This window comes from Pezoporus flaviventris, unplaced genomic scaffold, assembly GCF_033815535.1.
Source record: "Pezoporus flaviventris isolate CSIRO_AGI_PZ_B2104156 unplaced genomic scaffold, CSIRO_AGI_Pfla_v1 ptg000019l, whole genome shotgun sequence".
Classification (NCBI taxonomy): Eukaryota; Metazoa; Chordata; class Aves; order Psittaciformes; family Psittacidae; genus Pezoporus; species Pezoporus flaviventris.
In genome coordinates, this window is record NW_026892567.1 from 403061 (window position 1) to 424748 (window position 21688).

Sequence of the window (21688 nt, forward strand, 5' to 3'; positions counted from 1 at the left end):
CAAAGCAGCAAGACCACTGTCTGCAAGGAAAATGATTCATATCCCCATGAGGGTGCCCGAGCACAGTCACTGTATCTCACAAGCCAGATTCCACCAGAGCTGAGAATCATGAGCCTGCTATTTTGATGGTTGCCACCAAATAGTTCAGGACTGCCTTTGCACCTGCATCAGGACTGCCAGAAAACACCCAGTCTGGCGGCAGTGCCTATAATCTACCAGTTGTGGACATGCTGTATCAGTTCACTCCTTCTCACACCCTTTCCCCTGACTGCAAGGCTGAAGGACAGCCTCTACCTGGGTCCCAATACCCTTGGGTAAGGAGCATTCTGGAGGGTAGATTTTGTCTAGTTAAGCCCACCAGCACTTTTGGATCACTGACTACTGCGGCGCTTGAGCCTTTTGATCATCTCCCCACTGCCCCAGTCCTGCCAGCCCATCTGTGCCAAGCACTTACAATCAACTGAGGGAAGCAGAGTAATGAGGACTTATTTAATGAAATGCTCAGTACTACTAAGGCCATAAATGACAGAATCACAGAATACCTCCCTACTGAACACAAGTGCACGTGTCCTGTCTTTCACACAACTGCCTCCTGTGCTCTTCAAGATGCCTTCCTCAGCTTACGTGGTTTACCTTTAATGCTTATTTCTATTCAAGGTGGTTTGAATCCTATTAACCCTTAAAGCTCTCACAATGTACCCAAGCTGGATCAAACTATTTTTACAGAAGTCACCTGTTAGAAACAGGCATGCCAGGAGGTAAATTGCTCTTTTGTTAGATTTATTCTCCATTACCTTTATGCAGATGTTGGTTTGGGGCTGCACCTGTGGAGCTATTGGTGACTCCCATCCAATGCAAGTGGGTGTAGTCACTGGCAGCAGATGTCTGCATTCAAGACATGGTGCCACCTGAAGAACAAGCCACATCACATCATGTCATGAAGGCTATCAAGAGGTTTTCAGTGTTTTCCTGGTTAGAGTCTGCAGCAGCAAAGTCACTAGAAACACTGAAGCTGACAGCCACAGCTGCTGGGACGGATCCTTACAGATCAAAGGCTACTGAGAAAATAGGAAGACAACTGGAAAGAGTGACTTTACTGACAACTAAAACTAGGCCAGAAAGGTACTAAGTTAGTTCTCAGTAAAATTAAAAAGCCAGAGAGAAGATAGAGGCATCACTGTAAAAACTTGGTGCTCTTACATATATGCCACACCTGGCACCATTTAAGGTTTGAGGCATGATGGATCTTCTGTAGCTATGACACAAGCAGTAGTTACTAACTAACTGCACTACTTAGCACTGGAACAAGATGCATGCACAGGTCCTGAAGATGCGGTGGTTGTTGATGCAGCATGAAGAGGAACCTGAATTTGGTCATGTTTCCTGACACTGGTGAAGAAAACACAATTTACTTTCCCAGTCTTACCCCTACTAACATAACTGGCACTGGAAGGAATCTGTGGTTCATTTTGCCCATTATTTAAGAATTACATCCTGTGCTAAAGGTATGGAACAAAATCACAGAATCTCAGAATCCCAGGCTGGTTTGGGTTGGCTCCTTAATGAAATGTGCCCTCATAAAAATCATGAAATGCAAACAAAAGTGTCAAGGCTCAAAGTTTCACATGAACACATAAGTAAGGTTTTATAATTATAGAATATATATAATTATATAAAAATATACCTAATTAAAATTATCCATAATAATAATAGAAATGCTTATATATCTCTCTTACCATTATAAATCATACAGTCTAAGAGAAATGCTTTTCAGCCCTCTGGGCTCATGACACCTCAGACCATAGGTGCACACGTGTGTGTGCCCGTGCTGCGGGGGCGGCAGTCGGGTCGGGGGGGCTGCAGCATCTGCAGAATGGCTTCCCTACATGTAAAACCTGCACTTGCTGGATATGTGACAGGGCTCACGTCCAGCCCCACAGTCTCACCGCACTGCTTGTTCCAATGAAGAGTGGCCATAGTGGAACATCAGCTGGTTTGCCAGAGGCCCAGGAACAAGAGGCAAAGGCACCAGCAAGGGTCCACGGACCCAGTGCAACTGCAAAGTTCACCAGCCAGAGAAAGACAAAGGCATCTGCTACCTGGAAGATGAAGAGGTACTCAGGTACGGGCTTTCTCCTCCATAAAAAGCAAAAGTACGCTGAGCACCTGCACACAGTTCAGTCACCTTGGTTGTGCTAAAAGCCTGTCCGGGAAGAGAAATCAACACCACAATGATAAGCACTGAATCCTGTGTCCACAGGCTCTGAAATTTAGCAGCTTCATACAAATCACATCATTCTGCTTGATGTCTCATTAGATCATTCAACACTGCACTCCAGTACTATGTAACCTGTTTGCATATATAAGGACTCATGTCCTATGCAGGTATTTAACTTTAAACTATACGGCTGGCAAACAGGGCTGCTTACCACACGACTGAAACCTAGAGATATGGAATCTGAATGTCAGAAATATACTTTTAAGATACACAAACGCTTCCGTTTCATTAAAGAAAAGCTGCTCACATAAAAAGCAACAATGAGGAAATAAGAACAATTGAAAACCAGAGGCCTGTGCAAATCAGCACAACCGAGCTGAAATCAACTGAGCTGAGCCATTCTGTACAAGCTGCCACAGCTTCCCTTACCCATCTCACGGTATTAAAACAGGAGCAGTCTTTACATGAAATTACTCTTCCTTACTTCTGTTGTTCAATTCATGCGTTTGCTCAGTTTGGGCGTTAAATAAAACCAGTCAGTTCCTAATCCCTTTTTTTTAGTGTTCGGGTATCAGGATGTTGGGGAATTGTCTGGGATGTACCTAACCACAGCAGTACATTGACATTTAAACACCTGAAAATAACCTTGCTATAATATTTGATAAATAATTCTAGTTTTCAAGAAACACTTCAATTCAACCCCACACTCAAGTCAAAAGACAAGTATTTCTGGAGCTCCATAAAGGTCATCACTGTGCAAAAGCAGCCAAGCCTCTGCTTTGAAACCTGGCTGCTCTTTGGGCAAGTCTGAGGCACAGCTTTCAAATTCTTCCACTGCCTTTTGAGAACCACAAAACCAGAAATCCTCATGAATTCAGGAACACTTGTCCAAATAAACCTCTATTTCTGCGTCTTCTTTTCTTACCCAGAAAATGAGGCTGGTTGATACTCACCTGCTAACAGGACACTGCAGAAAGAAAATGCTTCATAGCTCTAAACTGCTTTGAACAAAGGAGTCTTAGCTGAACACGAAGCACTATTTTCAGATTTAACATGAGGAATCATTACTTAAGGTACGCACATTTTCTCACATTGCATTTAACAGCGATTAAGAAATACAATTAGGATAGCTCTCACAGCAGGGAAGTATTTGTAACACCTCCCTCTGGGTCACAAGTCAGCTTTGCATACTTGCATGGTGTTGGATTAGCCATTACTTTATACACAGGTTCTCCTGATGTAGCCAGAAAACTGAATGAGGTTTTTCAAGGAGGAATCCCAGAGCTGAGGGCTTTGAGCAACTCAGGAGTCTGCAGGGGGTAACCACAAGCTCTAAAACACTTGTGCCGCTCACAGAAAAACGCTCTTGCTATGCAGAGATGGGTATGAAGGGCCACAGACAAGACTGAATACTTTCATTACTTACAGAACTCAGCAGACTTCATCCCAGAGCTGCATGCCATGGCCCTCTTTGCATGACAAAGAACAATTTGTTTGCAAAACCTGACTGTCCCCTTTCTGACACTTTACCAAAGCCTTGCCTTTCCAGGGACAGACAATGGCTGCTGTCAGGCAATTCAGAGGACTCCGGGCGCTCTGTGTTCTCTCACTCCTTCCCTACATTATTCTGTACAAAACACACGTGGAGCCCACCCAAGCTAACTAAGCGACCATTAACATCAGGTTCACAGAGCATACAGCCAAGGAAGGGCATAGTCACTCTTTGCTGAGGTTCCTTTTTCACCCCTTGAAGCCAACCTTATGTAGTATAAAAGACCTTGTATGATCCTCTACCTCGGCATGGGTTTTAGTCCAGTTCTTTCTAATGACATTGAATTCACTATCCAGTTAGTACATCACACGCAAATGGCCACTGAGGAGGAGTGCACCTGTGCAGCAAGTGCCAAGTGACCAAATAGCCCTTTTAACACTGGTTTGGCTAAGGTGAAAGCAGAGACTTAACCGGTCTTGTAGACCATAAGACTGTTCCTCCAGAGAGGTACACAGATAGAAGGATACACAGCTGTCACAGCCTCATAGGAAATACAAACTGCAATGAGTATGAAGGTGACGATTGGCTAGAACAACACAGACATTATATAGCCAGCAGTCCTGTGAAAGAAACAAAACATGTCAGTAAGCTGCAGCAATTTAAGAAAGAAGCTTTTTTTTTCAGTCCTCTTCTAGCATCATCCTTTTGACTCTGAGCTACTCATTGATAGTGGCAGCATAATCTAGAGCTGGGATCTCAGAATACTGCAGGCTCTTTCTTCAGATGTCTTTACATCTTCACTTTGCCATTTCTACCACTCCGCTTTTATCAGCAGCACTACAATCAACATTATCAATTTGCCATGTGCAAACCCTCATGTGCAATCAGGAGCTGAAGAGCAACACATCCATTTCTGTCTGAGTCTGGAAATGCAGAAGTCCAGTAGGGGTACACAGCAGAAACAGTCACTACGTACTAGCAGCGTGCAGCAGGTCACGATAGGCCCCTTGGTTTCCACAGACACCATGGATGGAGTAACGACTGTTAACTGTTTGCCCCTATGGATTTCAAGACAATTGCAGTAGTTTTGAAAGAGGAGTTAAAAGGCATTGAAAAATGCAATTTGATTTCCAGTCATTAGCAGCTTGGTTTGCACCTTCCCGAACACAAGGCATGGGCTGTTAGGTTTCCAGGAATTGCACACAGAGCTTCACCTCATGCATTACGCAGGAGAGTAAAACCATCACCCTCAAGTGACCTTTCCCTGCTGCTGAAAAACTACAGAATGTTAGCACTTCCCAGCAGGAAGTTTATGAACTTCCTGAAATCCTTCTACCTGTCAAGGTTGTGAACAAAAGTGCTGCAGAGCGTTAACAGTGTTCCTGTATTGTCATGAACAGGAACTGAAGAGGATAATTCAGCCCTGCCAAAATTAATTGCAATGCTTTGACTGCACAGTAGCGTAAGACAGGAAACAGGTACCTGGCTGAAGGCAGAACCTCAGCATTTCCCAATCCCATTACAAAAATCCTAAACCCTGACTCCTGAGAACCATAACACCAACAGAGAGGGCAGAAAACTACAAGCAAGTGCACACAGATAAACTCAGAGCTAACTCCATGTGCTCTAAAAGAGCCCTACTTCCGAGGCCCTCAAGGCCTTAGCTTATTTGCAATTAAATCCAAGGGCGTGTTAAGTCCATTTCTCCTTTCTTATATTCCCATTAAAACAAACCCAAACCAAACTCAAACCACAACTAAGAGTTGGCACTGGATAAACCAGGAACCACTGTGAATAAAGCCTATCCAGATTTCAGAAAACACAAAATGAAGAGGCCTCCCACATCTTATGTGACTTATGCATTTCCAGAAAAAAAGGTCTTTCCTAAATTAAAAGCCCCAGCCAAAACAACACCACTCCTCTACCACTAGTATATGTCTCTCTGGAGACAATTCAATGACAGAGCAAAGCTGGCAGCTGTAGCTCTTAGGCTCCTATTAACAGTGCCCCACACTGGGCACACACCTCCTTGCACCCAGGATACATGGGGCCGCTAACAGCGTCTGTACTCTTAAGGCAGGGAGCTGGGAGATAAGAAATGTCTTACTGCAAATGAGAAAGCTCTTATAAGCACAATGCAATGGCGATCAGGATCCCATTCCTTAGGAAGATCAGCATCAGTATGATTATGACCTCAGCACCACAAAGTATTACCACTGGAAACACACAAAAGTGAGGTTTATGAAGAACCGAACCAACAGGCTGCCTCTGTAATTCCCCCCTCTCCCCGCCCCTTGTGTTTTGCACTATTGTTCATGAACTCCATAGAATTGCCTGCTGGAGCAGCTCTTTCCTTCTCTCACTGCAGCTGCCAATCATCAACCCCATTTCATAGCTTTGGGGGGGGGAATTCTACATGCCCAGAGTTTGTCAGAATGGGCACGACCCTGCCAGTTCACCCCTAACAAATTCTGCTTTTCATAACAAGCATTTTGCACATTTATACTCTAATGCTGCTCATCTGTAGTATTTAGATACAACAAATAAAAAGGAGATGAAGAGTCAACTTTGCCTGAAGAGTGCAGTTTTCTGATACATACTCCTTTAACATTTACGTGTACTTAAATCAACAGGCTCGTCTGAGCGTTAGCTTGGCGTGAGCTCCTTTCCCCTCATTCCTGTCAAAAAAACCAAAGAGGCTTTGTGAAGCACTTCTGAAAACAAAGGGGCTTTGGTTTTTTTTTTGTCCAGTTTTGGTCAAATGATTTTCACCTTCCAGCTGTGATGCTGGAATCACACAAACTTGCTCTAAGGTTAGAGAGCTGAGAGCACCATGTCCCGAAACATTTCCTCTCTTAGTTGTGAGCAGTGTTTGATTCATAACCCAGATCTTGTTTAAAGAGTTGGCTTCTCTCTGATTTCTATTTGTGTCACTTCAAATCCTACTGCTGCAATAGGAAGCAAAAGAATTCTCTGGACTCCACCTCGAGAAGGCAGAGTCTTAAATGCCTGAAGCACACCTCCTCTCACCCTGAGACACATCCCTTAATTCTGGGTGCCTCAGAGGGTTAGACAACAATTAAACCAGCCCAGCAGTGGTGGATGGTTACACACAGCAGGCCCTGTCTCCTCCAGCTGAAACCAAGAGTTCTGTGGAGGGAGAGGAGGACAAAGGGAAGGTATCCCTCAGCCGTGGAGTCTGGAGGTTTGCACAGGGACAGGGGAATTGGCTTCAGGTCCCACAGCTTTGACACAGCCTCAGAATCCAGACCCAGATAGTCAGAGATGATGTTCAGTTGCGATCCCCAGTACTAATAGCAGTACCCCTAGCCATCAGAACTGCACGTGGCAAGTGACCCCTGGGGTGCTCAGAGCCACAGACTTTCTTCAGAACAAAGGTTTTGTTACACACATTTCAGCACCTATTTTTGATATGGTTCTCCATGAAGGAATACATAGGCAGGCTGCTTTGCAGTTGGTCTCAGGCCAGTTCAGATCTCTTAAGTTAACGTAGCTTGTCCCCATTAGTAGTACCTCAATTCACTCATCTGAAAGTGACACTGACCTCTGGATAAACTGTACATTGGCTGCTAAGAATCAGGCAGGGGAGTTACACGGAAAGATGGAATAAAATCCTAATATTCTCTAGGGCCAGCATGCTAAAAAGCTCTGCCTCAACAATATGCAAAGATGCTCCTGAGCTCAATGATCCAACACAGTTACTTGAAGACACAAAGCAGAGAAAGCAGACTAAAGGAGTAAACTACTGCTCCATTCATTTAGCTACCAATAGGGAGAAGCAGTGCTTTAGGCTATGTGCCATTCATCATCAGTTAGTGCCTGCAGGCCTGCCAATAGAGTAGTAACAGCAGCACAAATAGTATTTGACAGATATTTGTTCTCTCTTCTGCCCCTCCTTGTCTTGTTCCATTAGGATTGTTTTAAATACACTGCCCTTGTAAGAGAAAGCAGTGAAGCACTTCTGAAAACCAGAAGTGATGACATTTGTGATGGTTCATTACACAGCCTCAGGACAACCTCCAAGAAAATGCAGTGACCTGAATGTAAACAGGTCTACAAAAGATGCACAGAGTTATTCGTCTCATTTCTGGGGCCCTCCAGGAGGGGGCATAAACAGACTGAGAGACAAAAATGCCCCTCCTTATCTTCATCGGGACTTAGTTCTTGCCTTCTGCTTCCCCATTGTGAAGACTGAACACACGGGAAGTAGAATGCTAGGAACACAAGCCTTTTTCACTCTCATCACTAGTGCGACTGCATTCTGGCCCCTTACACATACGCTAGTCGCTTTGCAGAAAAGGTAGATTTTTGTACTATACAAAGAAAGTGAATTCTGATTACTTCTATGAGCAACATATGCAGAGGAGGAGATTTAACAAGGCAGAAACTGTAGCAAGACAGCGACTGAATCTTCTGAACATCCCTTAACGGATACCAAGTTTAAAGGGCACTTACTAAATGCTAACCATGTTTGCCTCAGCTGCAGGTGCACTCTCAAGTCTGGCTGGAATCCAGCACCAGAAACAGTGAGCTCAGATCCAGGTATTCCTTTAAGATGGTCGTACTCCCAGCGACAATGCCAGATGCCTGTTAAAAATCAATCAATATCAAATGAGCGTTTTTGAAGAGTGCAAAGACAAGGCTGGGGTTATTTAAATCTTTGACAAGTGAAGCGTTTTGTCCTCAGCATGTCGGGGAAGCAAAACTAAACACGCGTTACTGCGAGACTAGCCAGCTATAACATCACATCTACAGATAAGAAAGATCAGTACAAGTCAAAGTGGACTAAGTACACTGGGGGTAAATAGTTCAGGTTACTACATCTGGGGCTAAGTATCAGCACAGCTGGATTCTTACTAAACTTTGCTGCCATTTAGGCCCTTCTCATTTAATTGAGTCTAAACCTAGGCACTAGTTCTCCCAACTACAGCATTTAACTGATGTAATCACTTGCTTTCCTTGCCCAAAATCAAGCAATAAGGAAAAACAGCCTCAGAGCCTGGAGGATTACACCTACCATAACCTATAATTCCAGTCACGCCAAAGATGAAAATCCAGAAGAGAATCCCAGCTGTGAACCTCAATGACACAAGGAAGAGCAGGCTCACAATCATTGCAACGAACAGCCCACTAGAAAGACAAGAAACAGAAACCCAGGGAGAACAAGTGTGAGCATCTTTCTTGCACGCCTCTTACTCCAAATGAGGGTCCCTTCGTCTCGTGTAGGAGAACGGTTTGCAAAAATGTATTTCAAAATCTTCCTTATGAAATATTTCCTCATGGCTCTCTGCTGTTAGAAACAGACAGATTATATATGAAGATCTGGACACAGCCAGAATTGTCTGCGTACACCGAGTTCTCAGGGTGCCTGAATGGGACCAGCACACGTCTGGTTTGGTCATTTACACTGGCTGACCAACTCACTGCCTTTTCCAGGCCATGGCCTAGTCTACAGCACACAAACTTAAATGGGAGAAATACCTGGGTGTGGGGAGGTTACTGGTTTATGTCCTCCATTTAAAATCCCTGCTTGCACAGAAACAATATTAGGAAAGTAACATTTGAGGAGCTTTCCTAGAAAAAAAAAGAATTCATTTTAGGAGGAAAACCAGTGATCCTTTCTACCCATCGGAGAAGAAAATGATCAGGGCATAGTGATGCATAAAAAGAACCTGTTCAGAGCCATCAGTGGGACCCCTAGGATGGACATCTCCAGTGTCTTTATCAAGTCTGTGCTAAGGAAACATTTGCTTTCATTTCACTCCCAGAAAGCAAGTCAGAAAGGAAAGAATGACTGCAAAAGGCCTTTACTCAGCGGGTTTCTTCTAAAGCAATGCAAATAAAGCAGTGTGAACAATGGTTCCATCCAACAAAGATCCAGCTTAGACGCTTCACAGAACATTTCATTTCTCTAGAACTTTGAGGTGTTACATCAGAATTTTGTGTTAGAACAGCCACAAAAGAAATGAAACCCTTTTCTTCCCTGTGGTCAGGAACTTCTCTTCTGAACGTTCCCAATTTATTTAGCCAGTGACTAAAGATAACAAACGGGTCAGCCTGACCACAAACAATCAAAACCGGATGTTTCGGGCAAACTAAGCCAGACAGACAGAGGGACAAGAAAAAGAACATCAGTTTATTTAGTTAAACCTTTGTAAACTGGGCTTAAGTCCTAGCCCCTTAGAGGCTTCCCAGCATGATGCGTGTTCCCTTTCTGAATGGCTTGTTTGAAATTCAGAATGTATTCCTCAAAAAAGCACTGTCATTTTGGAGTTCCTGACTCTCTTCTTCAAGGCAGTAAGATACCTTTATCTACGGTGAGCTTCAGATTTGCTCTAGTAACACCAAAACTGAATGAATACATGGTAACAACTGTCATTAATAGAGTGCTTCCCTTAAACTGAGCCTTGAAAGCAGCAGTTCTTTGGGAGTAGGATAAAAAGAACAGAGCAATTCCATATTAGATTTTTAATCCCACCTCCTTTCACCATCAGGCCTTCACTCTCATCACCCAAACTCTGGCACTTTCATATGTTTGCCCAGAAATCACTGGATGCATGCTGTCATTTGGTGAAAAGTGTGAGGAAAATTCTACCCAACTACTTTAAAAGTAACAACAATCCCTTATAAAAGCATCCTATTTGAAATGGGGAAACTGGCTTCAGTATGGAGAAAGTCTGTTCAGAAAATGGTCAAGTCTCTCTCCAGCCCATCTGTCGAGCAGCATCTCCTTTGAGAGAATCTTCACTGTAAGTCTGATTTCAGTAACAGATCGAGAGAGAATTGACATTTAGGCATATATACTCACAGATCTGCTGCAGCAAAATAGCTACTTCTTTTGTTTTGGTGCTGCATTTTTACTAATTGCTCGTTATTGAGTAATAATTGCAAGATAAAGCTAACTCTGTTCAGTAGTTTTTGTTCTTTAAGTTGCTTTGCCTGCTGCACTGGATTTGTTTATTACAATAAATTTAACTACATATTGCTAGTTTCAATTTGGAAATTGGGATGTGTTTTATATAGATATTCATGACATTTAGCAACTGCAATTGGTTTGAAAGTCTCTTAATCAAGAATTTTTAGGTTTGGAATTACCAGGCAGATGGGTCCTGCAGCAGAAGACAGCAGCACCTCTTGGCTTTCTGCCTGGTAAGATATTAAAAAGCTACTCCAGACCATACTGTATGCATGTATGCTGTGCTATCCTTACCTCACATACAGAACCATAACAACTTTACGGCAAAGCTTAAAAGTAGGTTTGGTAACAAACACGTATGTGATCAATTCTTCAATTCCCTACACATTCCATAGTGAGTTTGGAAAAAACATAAAATTATCCATTAGAATCTTACATTAAAATCCAGTACCAAGAAATAGCATAGTCTTCAAAACTTTTTACTCTAATTGATCTTGCATCCAGGATATTACTGATGCTGCTGAGAAAAGACAAGACTGCTAATAGCAGAGAAGCAGAAAACAGCTCAGTGAAGCAAAAGGAGGACTTCTTGGAGTTGTTTTCCTAGCCTGCAAAGTGCTTGCCCATATTAACGTTTCCTAAGAAGAAATGAAGAATCATCTTGTCAAAGAACAAACAATGTAGTTGTAGATGCCAGAAGAAGGAAACTTCCTAAGGTGCGGGTGCTAGCACTGCTGGGAAGGTGCTAGAATGTGGCAGCCTCAGATCCAGAGGTAAGAAAAGGTACCCCTGTGCTCCAGACTGCCTGAGGATGGAGAGTAGCAGGTTGCTACCCAGCACTGGAGATGCTTGCTGTCCATCTGCAAGGGAGGTGCTGTCTGGCATCAGAGCCCAGGACGTTGCCTTTTGACCTTCAGATGTGTGCTAAAAACAGGAGCGTGCTGATGAGGTGAGATGCAAAAGTACTAGGACAATCCACAGTACTAGGAAGGCTGCTGTAGGAAGGAAGAGCTGAGGCCATCACTGGCTGGCCCGAGTCCTGCTGCATGAAGACTTCAATTTGAACCTCCTTTAACTTTCCTTGCTATTAATTTTGGCTAGGAAAACCAAGTGGAATGTTTTCAAAACTGACAGTCATTCTGAGGAACACTAAAGCTTTTGGCTCCTTGCTCATTTCTGCATATCAAAGTGCTGGGTTTCCCTGCTGGAACTTTGCAAGTGCTCAGGCACAGAAACCATCTACCAGGAAGTCTCGTCTGGGTACCCTCAGCCATTTGATACAACAGATTCTGATCTTTGTTTTTCAATTCCTAAATTATTTCACAGTCTCAGAATCCAACACACAAGCACTTAAGAAAGGTAAAACCTACTTTGTAGTTCCCCTGAGGTCAGTTACGTTTCTTGTTTTCCCTCTTCCATCTTTGAAGGTAGTCTGATTTGCCACAGCTAGCACACCACTCTTCATGGAGAAGTCCAGGAAGCATCTCTTAAGAACTATTCAAAATACCAAAAGAAAGCAGGAATGGAAAGCAATGGAAAAAAAGACAGAAACTATGGGTAAGACAGAGAGAGGAGGAGTTTATAAAAGAGAGAGATAAGGACAGACGTTCACATACTCATTTATGTTGCCCTGCTCTTTGCTGCACCAAATCCTTGGTTTCATTCCAAAGGGAAGAGTAGGTCAGTCCTCCTACACAGCTGTACGTCACCTTTATCTACTGGTTCTGCACCTTCCTTTAGGTTTAGAGATGGGAGAAATCACACAGTACATTTGAGTCCAAAATCAGTTCCACGAAAGACAGACTTCTTTGCCTAGCTAAATTACTGAGGAGCTCTACACAACAGGAGCCTTAAGAACTGCTTTGAGACACTCTGCTCGACTCCTGCGGGGTACTTAAGTACTAAAGGATACTTCTCACAGTACCGCAACCACATGGGTAGCTGCAGATACTCTTTAAGGAAACAGTAATCACTGAAAGAGTTAGGGATGGGATGTGCATACAAGACCTTCATCCCTGACCAAATCACTGCCAAAGCGTATGTATGGGACAACTCCTTATACGGTGAGATCAGAATAATTCAAAGCTTTGCTGGAGCTCAGTAAAATCATGCTTATTACGCATTGCTTAAAGAAACAAAATGTATTCCATCTCCTCCTGATACACACAGACCTTGTGAGGACTCTTAAAACCAGGTCTGCAGAACTGCTTCAAGTAATTCCACTTAACTCTCACAATTCAGGATTTAAAACCACTGGGAAACAGAGATAAGCAAAGCAAGCCACTCGGCAGGTATCCCAGGAAGGTGTGCTTACAGCTGCCTGCTCCCAGACCTCTCAGTCTCCTCTCTACTGCCACTGCCTAAACACCAGAAATAAAACCCCAAGAGCTTCTCCTTCGGGTCTTTTCTGTTACTTGGTGCATGTTGAGAACAACTAAGAACCAGGCAGCAATGCTTTAGGACTACTCTTGCTCCAAGGTGGATGAAAGAATTAATGATCCAAACTTGGGTACTTAGAAGCTGTGCCATTAGCGATGCCATCTGTAAGCTGCGCTGATCCTTTACCAAAAAGATTCTCTGAATGATGAAAACAACTGCATTTACTGTGAGGGTGGGGAGGCCCTGGAACAGGTTGCCCAGAGAGGCTGTGGATGCTCCATCCCTGGCAGTGTTTAAGGCCAGGCTGGACGGAGTCTTGGACAACACGGTCTAGCGTGTGGTGTCCCAGCCTGCGGCAGGGGAATTGGAAGTGGATGATCTTAAGGTCCTTTCCAACCCAAACCATTCTATGATTCTGTGAAAAGAAAATGGCAGGCTCCCTAAGGGGAAAAATCACGCATGAGAGAGAAACACTGTTGGGTTTGCACATCTGGGATGAGGCTTTGCAATATTAAGGTTTTGTAATACTAAGACTTTGCAATATTGGGGCTGGGGCTAAGTTACTCAGGGAACGAAACATAGGGTTTGAAATACCGTGACTTAAACAGGCACACTCTGTGCTTAAAGACAACGGCATCTGTGGGCAACAGACACACTCTGTGGTGCAAAAGAACTCTATCTTTGTACAGCCTATGAAGCTAAGACAGTGCAAACCGCTGCTGTAGTTAAGCAGTAAGTTGGGGTACCATGTGCCTGCCAGAGAGTTATGAAATCAAACCCTAAAAGGAGAGAAAGAAAGAAGTAAGAGGAAGGGGTGCACGAAATTGAGTAAGGGGAGGTGTAACCAGAGGCGGGACAGTTAGCACGTAGATTGTACACGTCGGAGAGGCTGTAAACCTTGGAGTCCCCAACCAATGGGGTAACAAGGGAGGGAACTTGAGGATGGGAAAGGAAATACAAATCAAAGTTCTGCCTTTGCTGTGTGTGCCTGCTTGCCAGGACACCCGTTTGTGCACAAACGTTAAATAAATGGCTGCTTCACTGCTGTGTCTGACCGAGGCCTGCCTGAACCTAGAGACTGCTTCTCACCCTTCAACTTCTCAGCGACCAAAACCCACGACCCATTCCCTCAGCAGGAGGCTCACCTGAGACTCCAACTTCTCGCCGCCTTCCTTTTTCTGGGACGCTGCTCTGGGAGGGGCACTTTCTCGCCTGACCTGCTGGAGGCTGCTGCTTCTCTTCTCCCTGCTCTTCACTGGCATCTTCCGCACTGCTTCTCTGGGCTCGTTTCTTCCCCTGTCTCTTCTTTACCCGTCTCTGCCAGACATTCTCCTTCTCCTTCCTACTCACCGCAGGCAAGCAGAGGGGGAAAACAAAGCAGTTGTGTATTTTTTTAACTATAGAAATCCCATGCAAACGTTTCACAGAAGAGATAATCCCTTGCAAAAAAAACGTGTTTACAAAAACCAGCACTCACAGCGACTGCAGCCGTTGGCGAGGGCCTGTGCTTGAGCTACGGCAGTAACTAAGAGTCACCTCAGTGCAGGACGCGACTCCGTGACGAAGCACGGAGCCTCCCGGACACCTGCACAGACAACACTTGGCCAGGAGCCTGTCCACAGAGCACCAGGACAACCTGGGAACCAGAGACTTCCCCAGAAACAAGTCCTGGAACATTTCCAGTTCATCCTCAAATAACCTCCTGTGACACCACACTCATTTTCAGCCGCACGCAGGGACCAGGAAGGTCATACATATTTTGTACTGCAGGGTGCTGTACGCGTAGCCTGTGTACCGGGCCGTCCACAGCTATCTCATACATTAAAAGCACTAGGATTGAAAGGGCATTTGTAGAGCTTTAATGAGAGAAACTCCGTTTAGTTTTTAGATGGCATAAAATTACATGAACAAGCCCTAGATCAACTGCTCCCACATCTAAAGCCTTCAGCTCGATGACCAGGGGAAATCAGCAGCAGGGCAAATAAAGGTTCTGGCCCTTCTCAACACACTGAAACTTGAAATGGAAATGGTACAATGGGCTGCTGAAAACCACACTGAGAGCAGTGGGTGGTGGGACTTTCAAACACTGGGATACACTTAGCAAAGGCCACCTGCTTGCTCAACACCAGAGGATCTGCCAACAGGGCTGACCCAGCCCAATTACAGATTTTACATACCATAGAGGGGGATGAAGTTCCTGGGGTGCACATAAAGGATGTGCTGGGGTGTCCTGGGTTCAGCAGTAGCAGTCATGTTTCTCCTCCTTGGTAGCTGGTGCAGTGCAGTGTTTTGACTTTCGGCTCGGGAACAGAGCTGATAGAGATGTTTTGGTTTGGCCAAGGACTTTGTGAGCCTCATGCTCTGCCAGGGAGGAGGGGAAGCCGGGAGGAAGCAGAGACAGGACACCTGACCCAAACTGACCAAAGAGCTATTCCATACCACAGCACGTCATGCCCAGGATGTAACTGGGAGTTAGCCGGAAGGGCTGGGAGACTGCAGGGTTGGAGGAGGTATCGGTCGGAGCTTGGTCGGGCTTGGGGGGCCGAGTTATCGGTCAGCTGGTGCTGAGGTGTTGTATTCTCTCCCTTGTAATTTCCTTTATCATTATTATTACTGGTGGTAGCAGTAGTGATCTGTGTTATACCTTAGTTACTAAACTGTTCTTATCTCAACCCGTGGGAGTTGCATTCTTTTCGATTCTCCTCTCCGTCCCTCCGGGAGCAGGGGGAGGGCAAGAAAGGGGGGGAAGTGAGCGGACGAGTTACCTGACTGGGTTTAAACCACGACATGGGGCAACCAGTCTGTGCTATTGCCGATTCTGGGGACTGCTTTTGCTCAAAGAGCTGGGGGCTTTTGGTGGGTATTGCGGGAGGGTGGGGAAGTCCGACGTGTACCTGAAGGAGATCCGATTTGGAGTGAAAAGAGCCAGTGAACTGAACTTTATGATGCTGTGTAATACTGAATTCCGTGATCGCTTCCATGGCGGCTGAACACCCATCACTGCACGGGACACCTCGTGGCCCCTGTCCCCACCGCCGTGGGTCTGAGGATTTGAACCTGACTCCCTTGATCACCATTAATGAAGAATGGACTTTGATCAAACTGGACAAGTGTCACAGTGATGGAATCGGAACTGACTTCAGCATCCAACAACCCAACACCCCACACCATCCATCTTTCCTGCCTGGAGACACTGCTATGGCAGATGGAGCCCCAAGTCATGACAGTGGGAAGTGTGAGGCCTGGCATGACATAAATGGTATGGACTAAGGGGTGGATACTGTCCTGGTTGTGGCTGGGACAGTGCTCGTTTGCTTTCTAGCACCTGGTGCTCTGCTGTGTTTTGGCTTTATTCCGAGAGCAGTGCTGACAACACACTGACGTTTTAGTTGTACATAAACCGGGGAGGAGATATCTGGAAGGGAAGGATCACTGCTCGGGTCGGGCTGGGTATCACTCAGCAGGTGCTGAGCAATTGTATTGGGCATCACTTGTGTTTATTGGGGTGGCTTTTTTCTCTCTTCTTGTTATGTCCCTTATCATTATTATCACTATTATCAGCACTAGTACATTGTGCTTCGGTTATTAAACTGTTCTTATCTCCACCCTCGGGTTTTTCATCCTTCCCTTCCTGCTCCCCATCCCGCTCCAGGAGCCAAAACCCGGCTCAGAGTCACCGACACCTCCGCACACCCCCCCCCGGGTGCCGGGGATCGGCTGCCCCAGCAGCACCTCCACCCCGGGAAGAAACAGCCCCCAGGGACCTCCACAACAGCCCCGCTCCATCCCCAGGGCCGGAAAGGTGCGGGACCCCCACAGCTCCCAGCCCCCCATGCCCCGGCTTCGCAGCACCCCACACTCCCAGCCATCTCGCAGCCCCACTGCCCAGCGCTCGCACCCGCCCCCCGCATTCCCCCGCAGCGCCCGGCCCCACTGCCCAGAGCCTCGGGGGGCCGCAGACCCCCAGCCCCGCTCCCCGGGCTCTGCAGCGCCCCCCAGACCCGCGCCGCGCCCGCTCACCCTCACCTCCTCCCGCTCGGCCGCCGCCATTGCCGGCTGCAGCTCCGCCTCACGCCCTGGGCCCGCCTCCGACGCAGCCAATCAGCGCAAGGCTTCCCCGCGCGGGGCACGCTGGGACCTGTAGTCCGGCCTCCGGCACATGCGCACGGGGCAGTGGGCGGGGAAAGGGGGAGGCAGCGGGACCCCCGTGAGGGGCGGGGCCTTTCCTCATGGAGGAGCCGCCCCCCATGGGATCCCAGAGGCACCGGATGGGCTGGGGTGAAGGGACCTTAAAGCTCCTCCAGCTCCAAGCCCTGCCACGGGCAGGGACACCTTCCACATGGAAGGAGCAGCTTGCTCCGAGCCCCTGTGTCCAACCCGGCCTCCAACGCTGCCAGGGATGGGGCAGCCACAGCTCCTCTGGGCACCCTGCGCCAGCGCCTCAGCACCCTCACAGGGAAGAGCTTCCTGAGAGCTTGTGAAATACGAACTCACTCCTCTAAACGAGGTAACGAGGGTTTAGTGAGGGACAAAGTCAAGAAAGCAAAAGCAACAGCATGACCACAGCCAGAGGCGCAAGGGATTAGCATTTGGTACAGGTTTATATACTTTCAGTATTACATTAGTTACATGCATATTCATAATTCCCGCATAGAGGAGGGGGATAATATAACTAGCTTCAAGAATTTATTATCACAAGTCTCCTCCTCTTGGCGCCTGTGCACTGCTCTGTGGTGATTGTGAGCAGGGAGCTTGAGGATGAAGTAAACAGTCTTCCTCTTGTGAGCAGGGGTCTTCAAGATGAAGTAAGCAGTCTTCCTCACGGTGTACTTTTCACCTCTGGCACAGTTGGACACCCCAGCAACCACACAACCAGCTATATCTGTAATTATTCTGAGAAATAGCAAGGATTTAAAACAGTGTGACCTTCCTGCAAAATTTGTTGCAGGATGGGCAGACAAGGAGTATCCCAAGCTAGCAGAGCCTTGGGAGGCTCTGTCTCCAAACTAACTGATAAGGATGGTGTGAAATAACTCATTCATGTTTAGTGGGGCCACTAAAGCCTGTTATCTCACCACAGACTTACAACACAAACATTGCTCTTTAAAACTACTTTAGAAGACTAGCCTGAAACAATTAACTCATGTTTAGTGGGGCCACTACATCCCACGGACTTACAACATAAACATTGTTCTCTTTCTACAGCCTAAGTTAAGCTAAACAGTACTTTAACCCTATGTTTTCCAGGCACTAGCTTTCCTTATACCAAGCTTCACCCCCCACCTTCTCTTACCTTTACAAATTCTTTTGCTATGTGACTCCATTTAGATCAAGAGATCTGAACCTTTTTAACTTGCTGTCTGGTCTGGTATCTTTAGCGTGTTTTGTTTCTGTTATTGTAAACTCGTACAGTTATATCCTGCACGTGAGCACACCTATGATTTGAGAAAGCCAATACATTTATGTGTTCATCACAATCTCACCTCAATCCACCTCTGTGGAAAGGAAAAGGGGGATAAAATAAGCAGTAAATCGCAGCCTCCTTGTGACTTCCCAAAGCCTCCGGTTTCAGTTCTAAAGCCTCGTTCGCAGGGTCCCAAGGCTCAGGTTCAGTTTCCAAAGGCTCGGCCGCGGGGATGCTGCTGCCGGGCGGGGGGCGCACGAGCCCGGCCGCGGGGCTGGGCAGGGCCCGCTCCGCCGTTCCCCGGGCTCCCGCGGCCGCGAGACCCCCCCCGCCGGCCGCTCCGCCCGGTGGCAGCGGGCGCCCGGGCCGCGCGTGGACAGAGCCGTTGACAGCGAGGCTGCGGCGGCGGCGGCAGCAGCGGCTTCTGAGCGGCTTCTGAGCGGCTTTTGAGCGGCAGCGACTTCGGCAGCGGCTTCTGAGCGGCAGCGGCTTGGGCAGGAGCGGCAGCAGCGGCAGCAGCACCAGGTGAGGCGGCGGCGGCAGCTCTCGGCGGTCCGGAGCCCGCCCTCCGCCGCTCCCCGCGATGGTGCCTCCCCCGTCCCCCCAGCGTCCCCCCGCAGGGGCTCGCGGCACCGCTCCCCTCTCCCGGTACTGGCAGTGGCGGCGCTGGGCGAGCCGCCGCCGCTGGGTCTGGGTCTGGCGAGGCAGCGCCGGCCCCTGGCGCTCCCCGGCCCGCCCCCAGGCCCCGCCCCGCCTGGGGCCGGCCGGGGGCCGCCACCACCCACAGGTGCCCGGCGGAGCGCGGACCGGCGGCGGAGCGCGGACCGGCGGCGGAGCGCGGACCGGCGGCGGAGCGCGGACCGGCGGCGGAGCGCGGACCGGCGGCGGAGCGCGGACCGGCGGCGGAGCGCGGACCGGCGGCGGAGCGCCCGCTCCCTCCCCGCCCCGCAGCCTCCCGGCAGCCGCGACCCCCGAGACCCCGGAGCGCGGTGCTGCTGCGGGGGTGCCGTCACCGGCAGCGCGGTCGGGCAAGGTGCCCGTGCTCCTCCTGACCCGCATTGACCCGTCGGCCTATCTGCGCTCCGGGACCGGCGGGGAGCGGCGCGCCGCGGAGCCTCGGCCGGGAAAGGCCGGGAATGATGCGGCTCCGCTCGGCCCGGAGCGCCCGGTGGGGGCCGGCGGGGACCCCGCGCGCAGCGACAGCGGCCGCGTCTGTCGCACGGGGCACGACAAGGAGAGCTTCGAGCGGCTTTACCGCGTGGGACCGCTGCTGGGGAGAGGCGGCTTCGCGTCCGTGTACTCGGGGCTCCGCCTGTGTGACAACAGCCCGGTAAGGGCGGGCCCGGCGGCGGGCCGGGGAGGCGGCGGGGCTCGGCTCAGCTCAGCTCAGCTCAGCGCTGCCCTTGGCTCGCAGGTGGCGATCAAACAAGTGGCTCGGGAGCGCATCTCCTCTTGGGAGGAGCGGGTGAGTGCGCGGGGCCACCGGGACAGTGCGGGGCAGAGCGGGTGGGGGTGAGCCGGTGGGGCCGGCGGGGGGGAAAGTGGGACAGGGAGAGGGGAGTGGGTGTGGAATCACCAGGGGACACGGGCCGGGTAGGGGTGCACCAGAGCATCCCTGGGGATTGCGGGGGGCACCTGCAGGAGGGCATCAGAGCATCCCAGGCAGGGAGGCACAGGAGCCCCGGGCCACCATCGGCCCTGCTGACAGTGCCGTGGTCCCCCTGCAGCCCAGCGGCACTCGCATTCCCTTGGAGATAGCCATGTTGAGGAAGGTGCGCTCCGGCTGCAGTGCCATCATCCAGCTCCTCCATTGGTTTGAGCTGCCCCACTCCTTTGTGCTGGTTCTGGAGCGTCCGGAGCCATCGCAGGACCTCTCCGACTTCATCAAAAAATGGAGGTTCCTGCCCGAGGATCTGGCGCGGGGCATTTTCCTCCAGGTGCTGGTGGCTGTGCGGCACTGCCACAGCCGCGGTGTCCTGCACAGGGATATCAAGCCCAAGAACATCATCATCAACTTGGCCACCAGAGAGGTCAAGCTTATTGACTTTGGTTGCAGCACCCTCCTCACGGACACGGTCTACACCAAATTTAGCGGTGAGCCACAGCCCAGGGTGCTTCCTGTACCGAGCAGTTTGTGAACAAGAGTCACGTGCTGATGACGAGGTGGCGGGTCACACCGAGCGTGCGTCCCCACGTCCGTGGCGCCACCGGTGCAGCCCCTGCATCCCTGGGGATCCGCGGGCGAGAATCCAGGAGCAGGCGGCATCTGCCTAATGAGGTGCGCCCGTATCCTGTTGTAGGAACACCTTTGTACTACCCGCCGGAGTGGTTCCGCTGGCGCTGCTACCACGGCCGTCCGGCGGCGATCTGGTCCCTGGGCGTGCTGCTGTATGAGATGGTGTGCGGGGTCCTCCCCTTCCGGTGCTGCGAGGACATCGTCAGCGGGCAGCTCTTCTTCCAGCGCCGGATCTCTGTCGGTAGGTACCTGGCTTCGCAGCAGCAGGGGAAGGTCGGGGTTTAGGGGGTGGCAGCTGATCTCCCTTGGTCAGCTGGAGGAGGTGGCCCATGTCCTGCCATCCTGCTCTCCTCCAAACCGAGTCATGGAGCAGGAGGTCTGGGTGCAGCTCTGAGCGCACCCAGGCCTGGGCGCTGCGGACGGTGGCACAAGGTAGGCAGGAGCCTCCTGCAACTGAGCAGTTGGATTCTGGATTCTCCCCAGAATGCCAGCACCTCATCAGGTGGTGCTTGTCCATGAGAGCTCGCGACAGGCCATCCCTGGACGATGTGTTCAACCACCCTTGGCTGCAAACATCCACTGCCCCAGGAGACAGCCGCCCTCCACCCTCACAGCCTGAGCCAGCAGCTGGGCAAGTAAGCTGGGGGTGCCTCTTGGGGGGAGTGTGGGGTTTGGGGGTTTTGGCAGGTTGGGTTTTGCGGAGAGCAGGTGGTTTTTTTGGGGTTTGGGGGATTTGGGAGTTTGGTGAGGTTGGGTGTTTTGGGGGGACTTTTGCAGTTATTGGGGGGCTTGTGGGGATTGGTTTCTGGGTTCTTTGGAGAGCAATAGGTGTCAGAGGGACACCTCATAAGAGTTATATCTCCTCCTTGTAGCTGGGGCAGTGGTGAGGTTGGGCTTTAGTCTGAGGATAACGCTGGTAACACACCGATTGTATAGTGGTTTCTGATTAGCACTTACCCCGAGCAAGGCTGATTCAGTCTCTCATGCTCTGCAGTGAGGAGAGACAAGATCTGACAGCAAAG

At 49.2% G+C, this 21688-nt stretch overlaps 1 protein-coding gene and 1 long non-coding RNA gene across 2 annotated transcripts in view; both read left to right on the forward strand.

Annotated features, from left to right (window-relative positions):
• The window catches only part of LOC133270201 (uncharacterized), a 378511-nt gene that overhangs the window by 315656 nt on the left and 41167 nt on the right, over nucleotides 1–21688 (forward strand). The window lies entirely within an intron of this gene.
• Nucleotides 17186–20523, forward strand: LOC133270188 (serine/threonine-protein kinase pim-1-like; the record flags this gene model as incomplete). The annotated part of the gene is made up of 2 exons (XM_061455182.1): nucleotides 17186–17233; nucleotides 20158–20523. Coding segments are annotated over exons 1-2 (414 nt in total), but the record flags the coding sequence as incomplete, so codon positions are not given.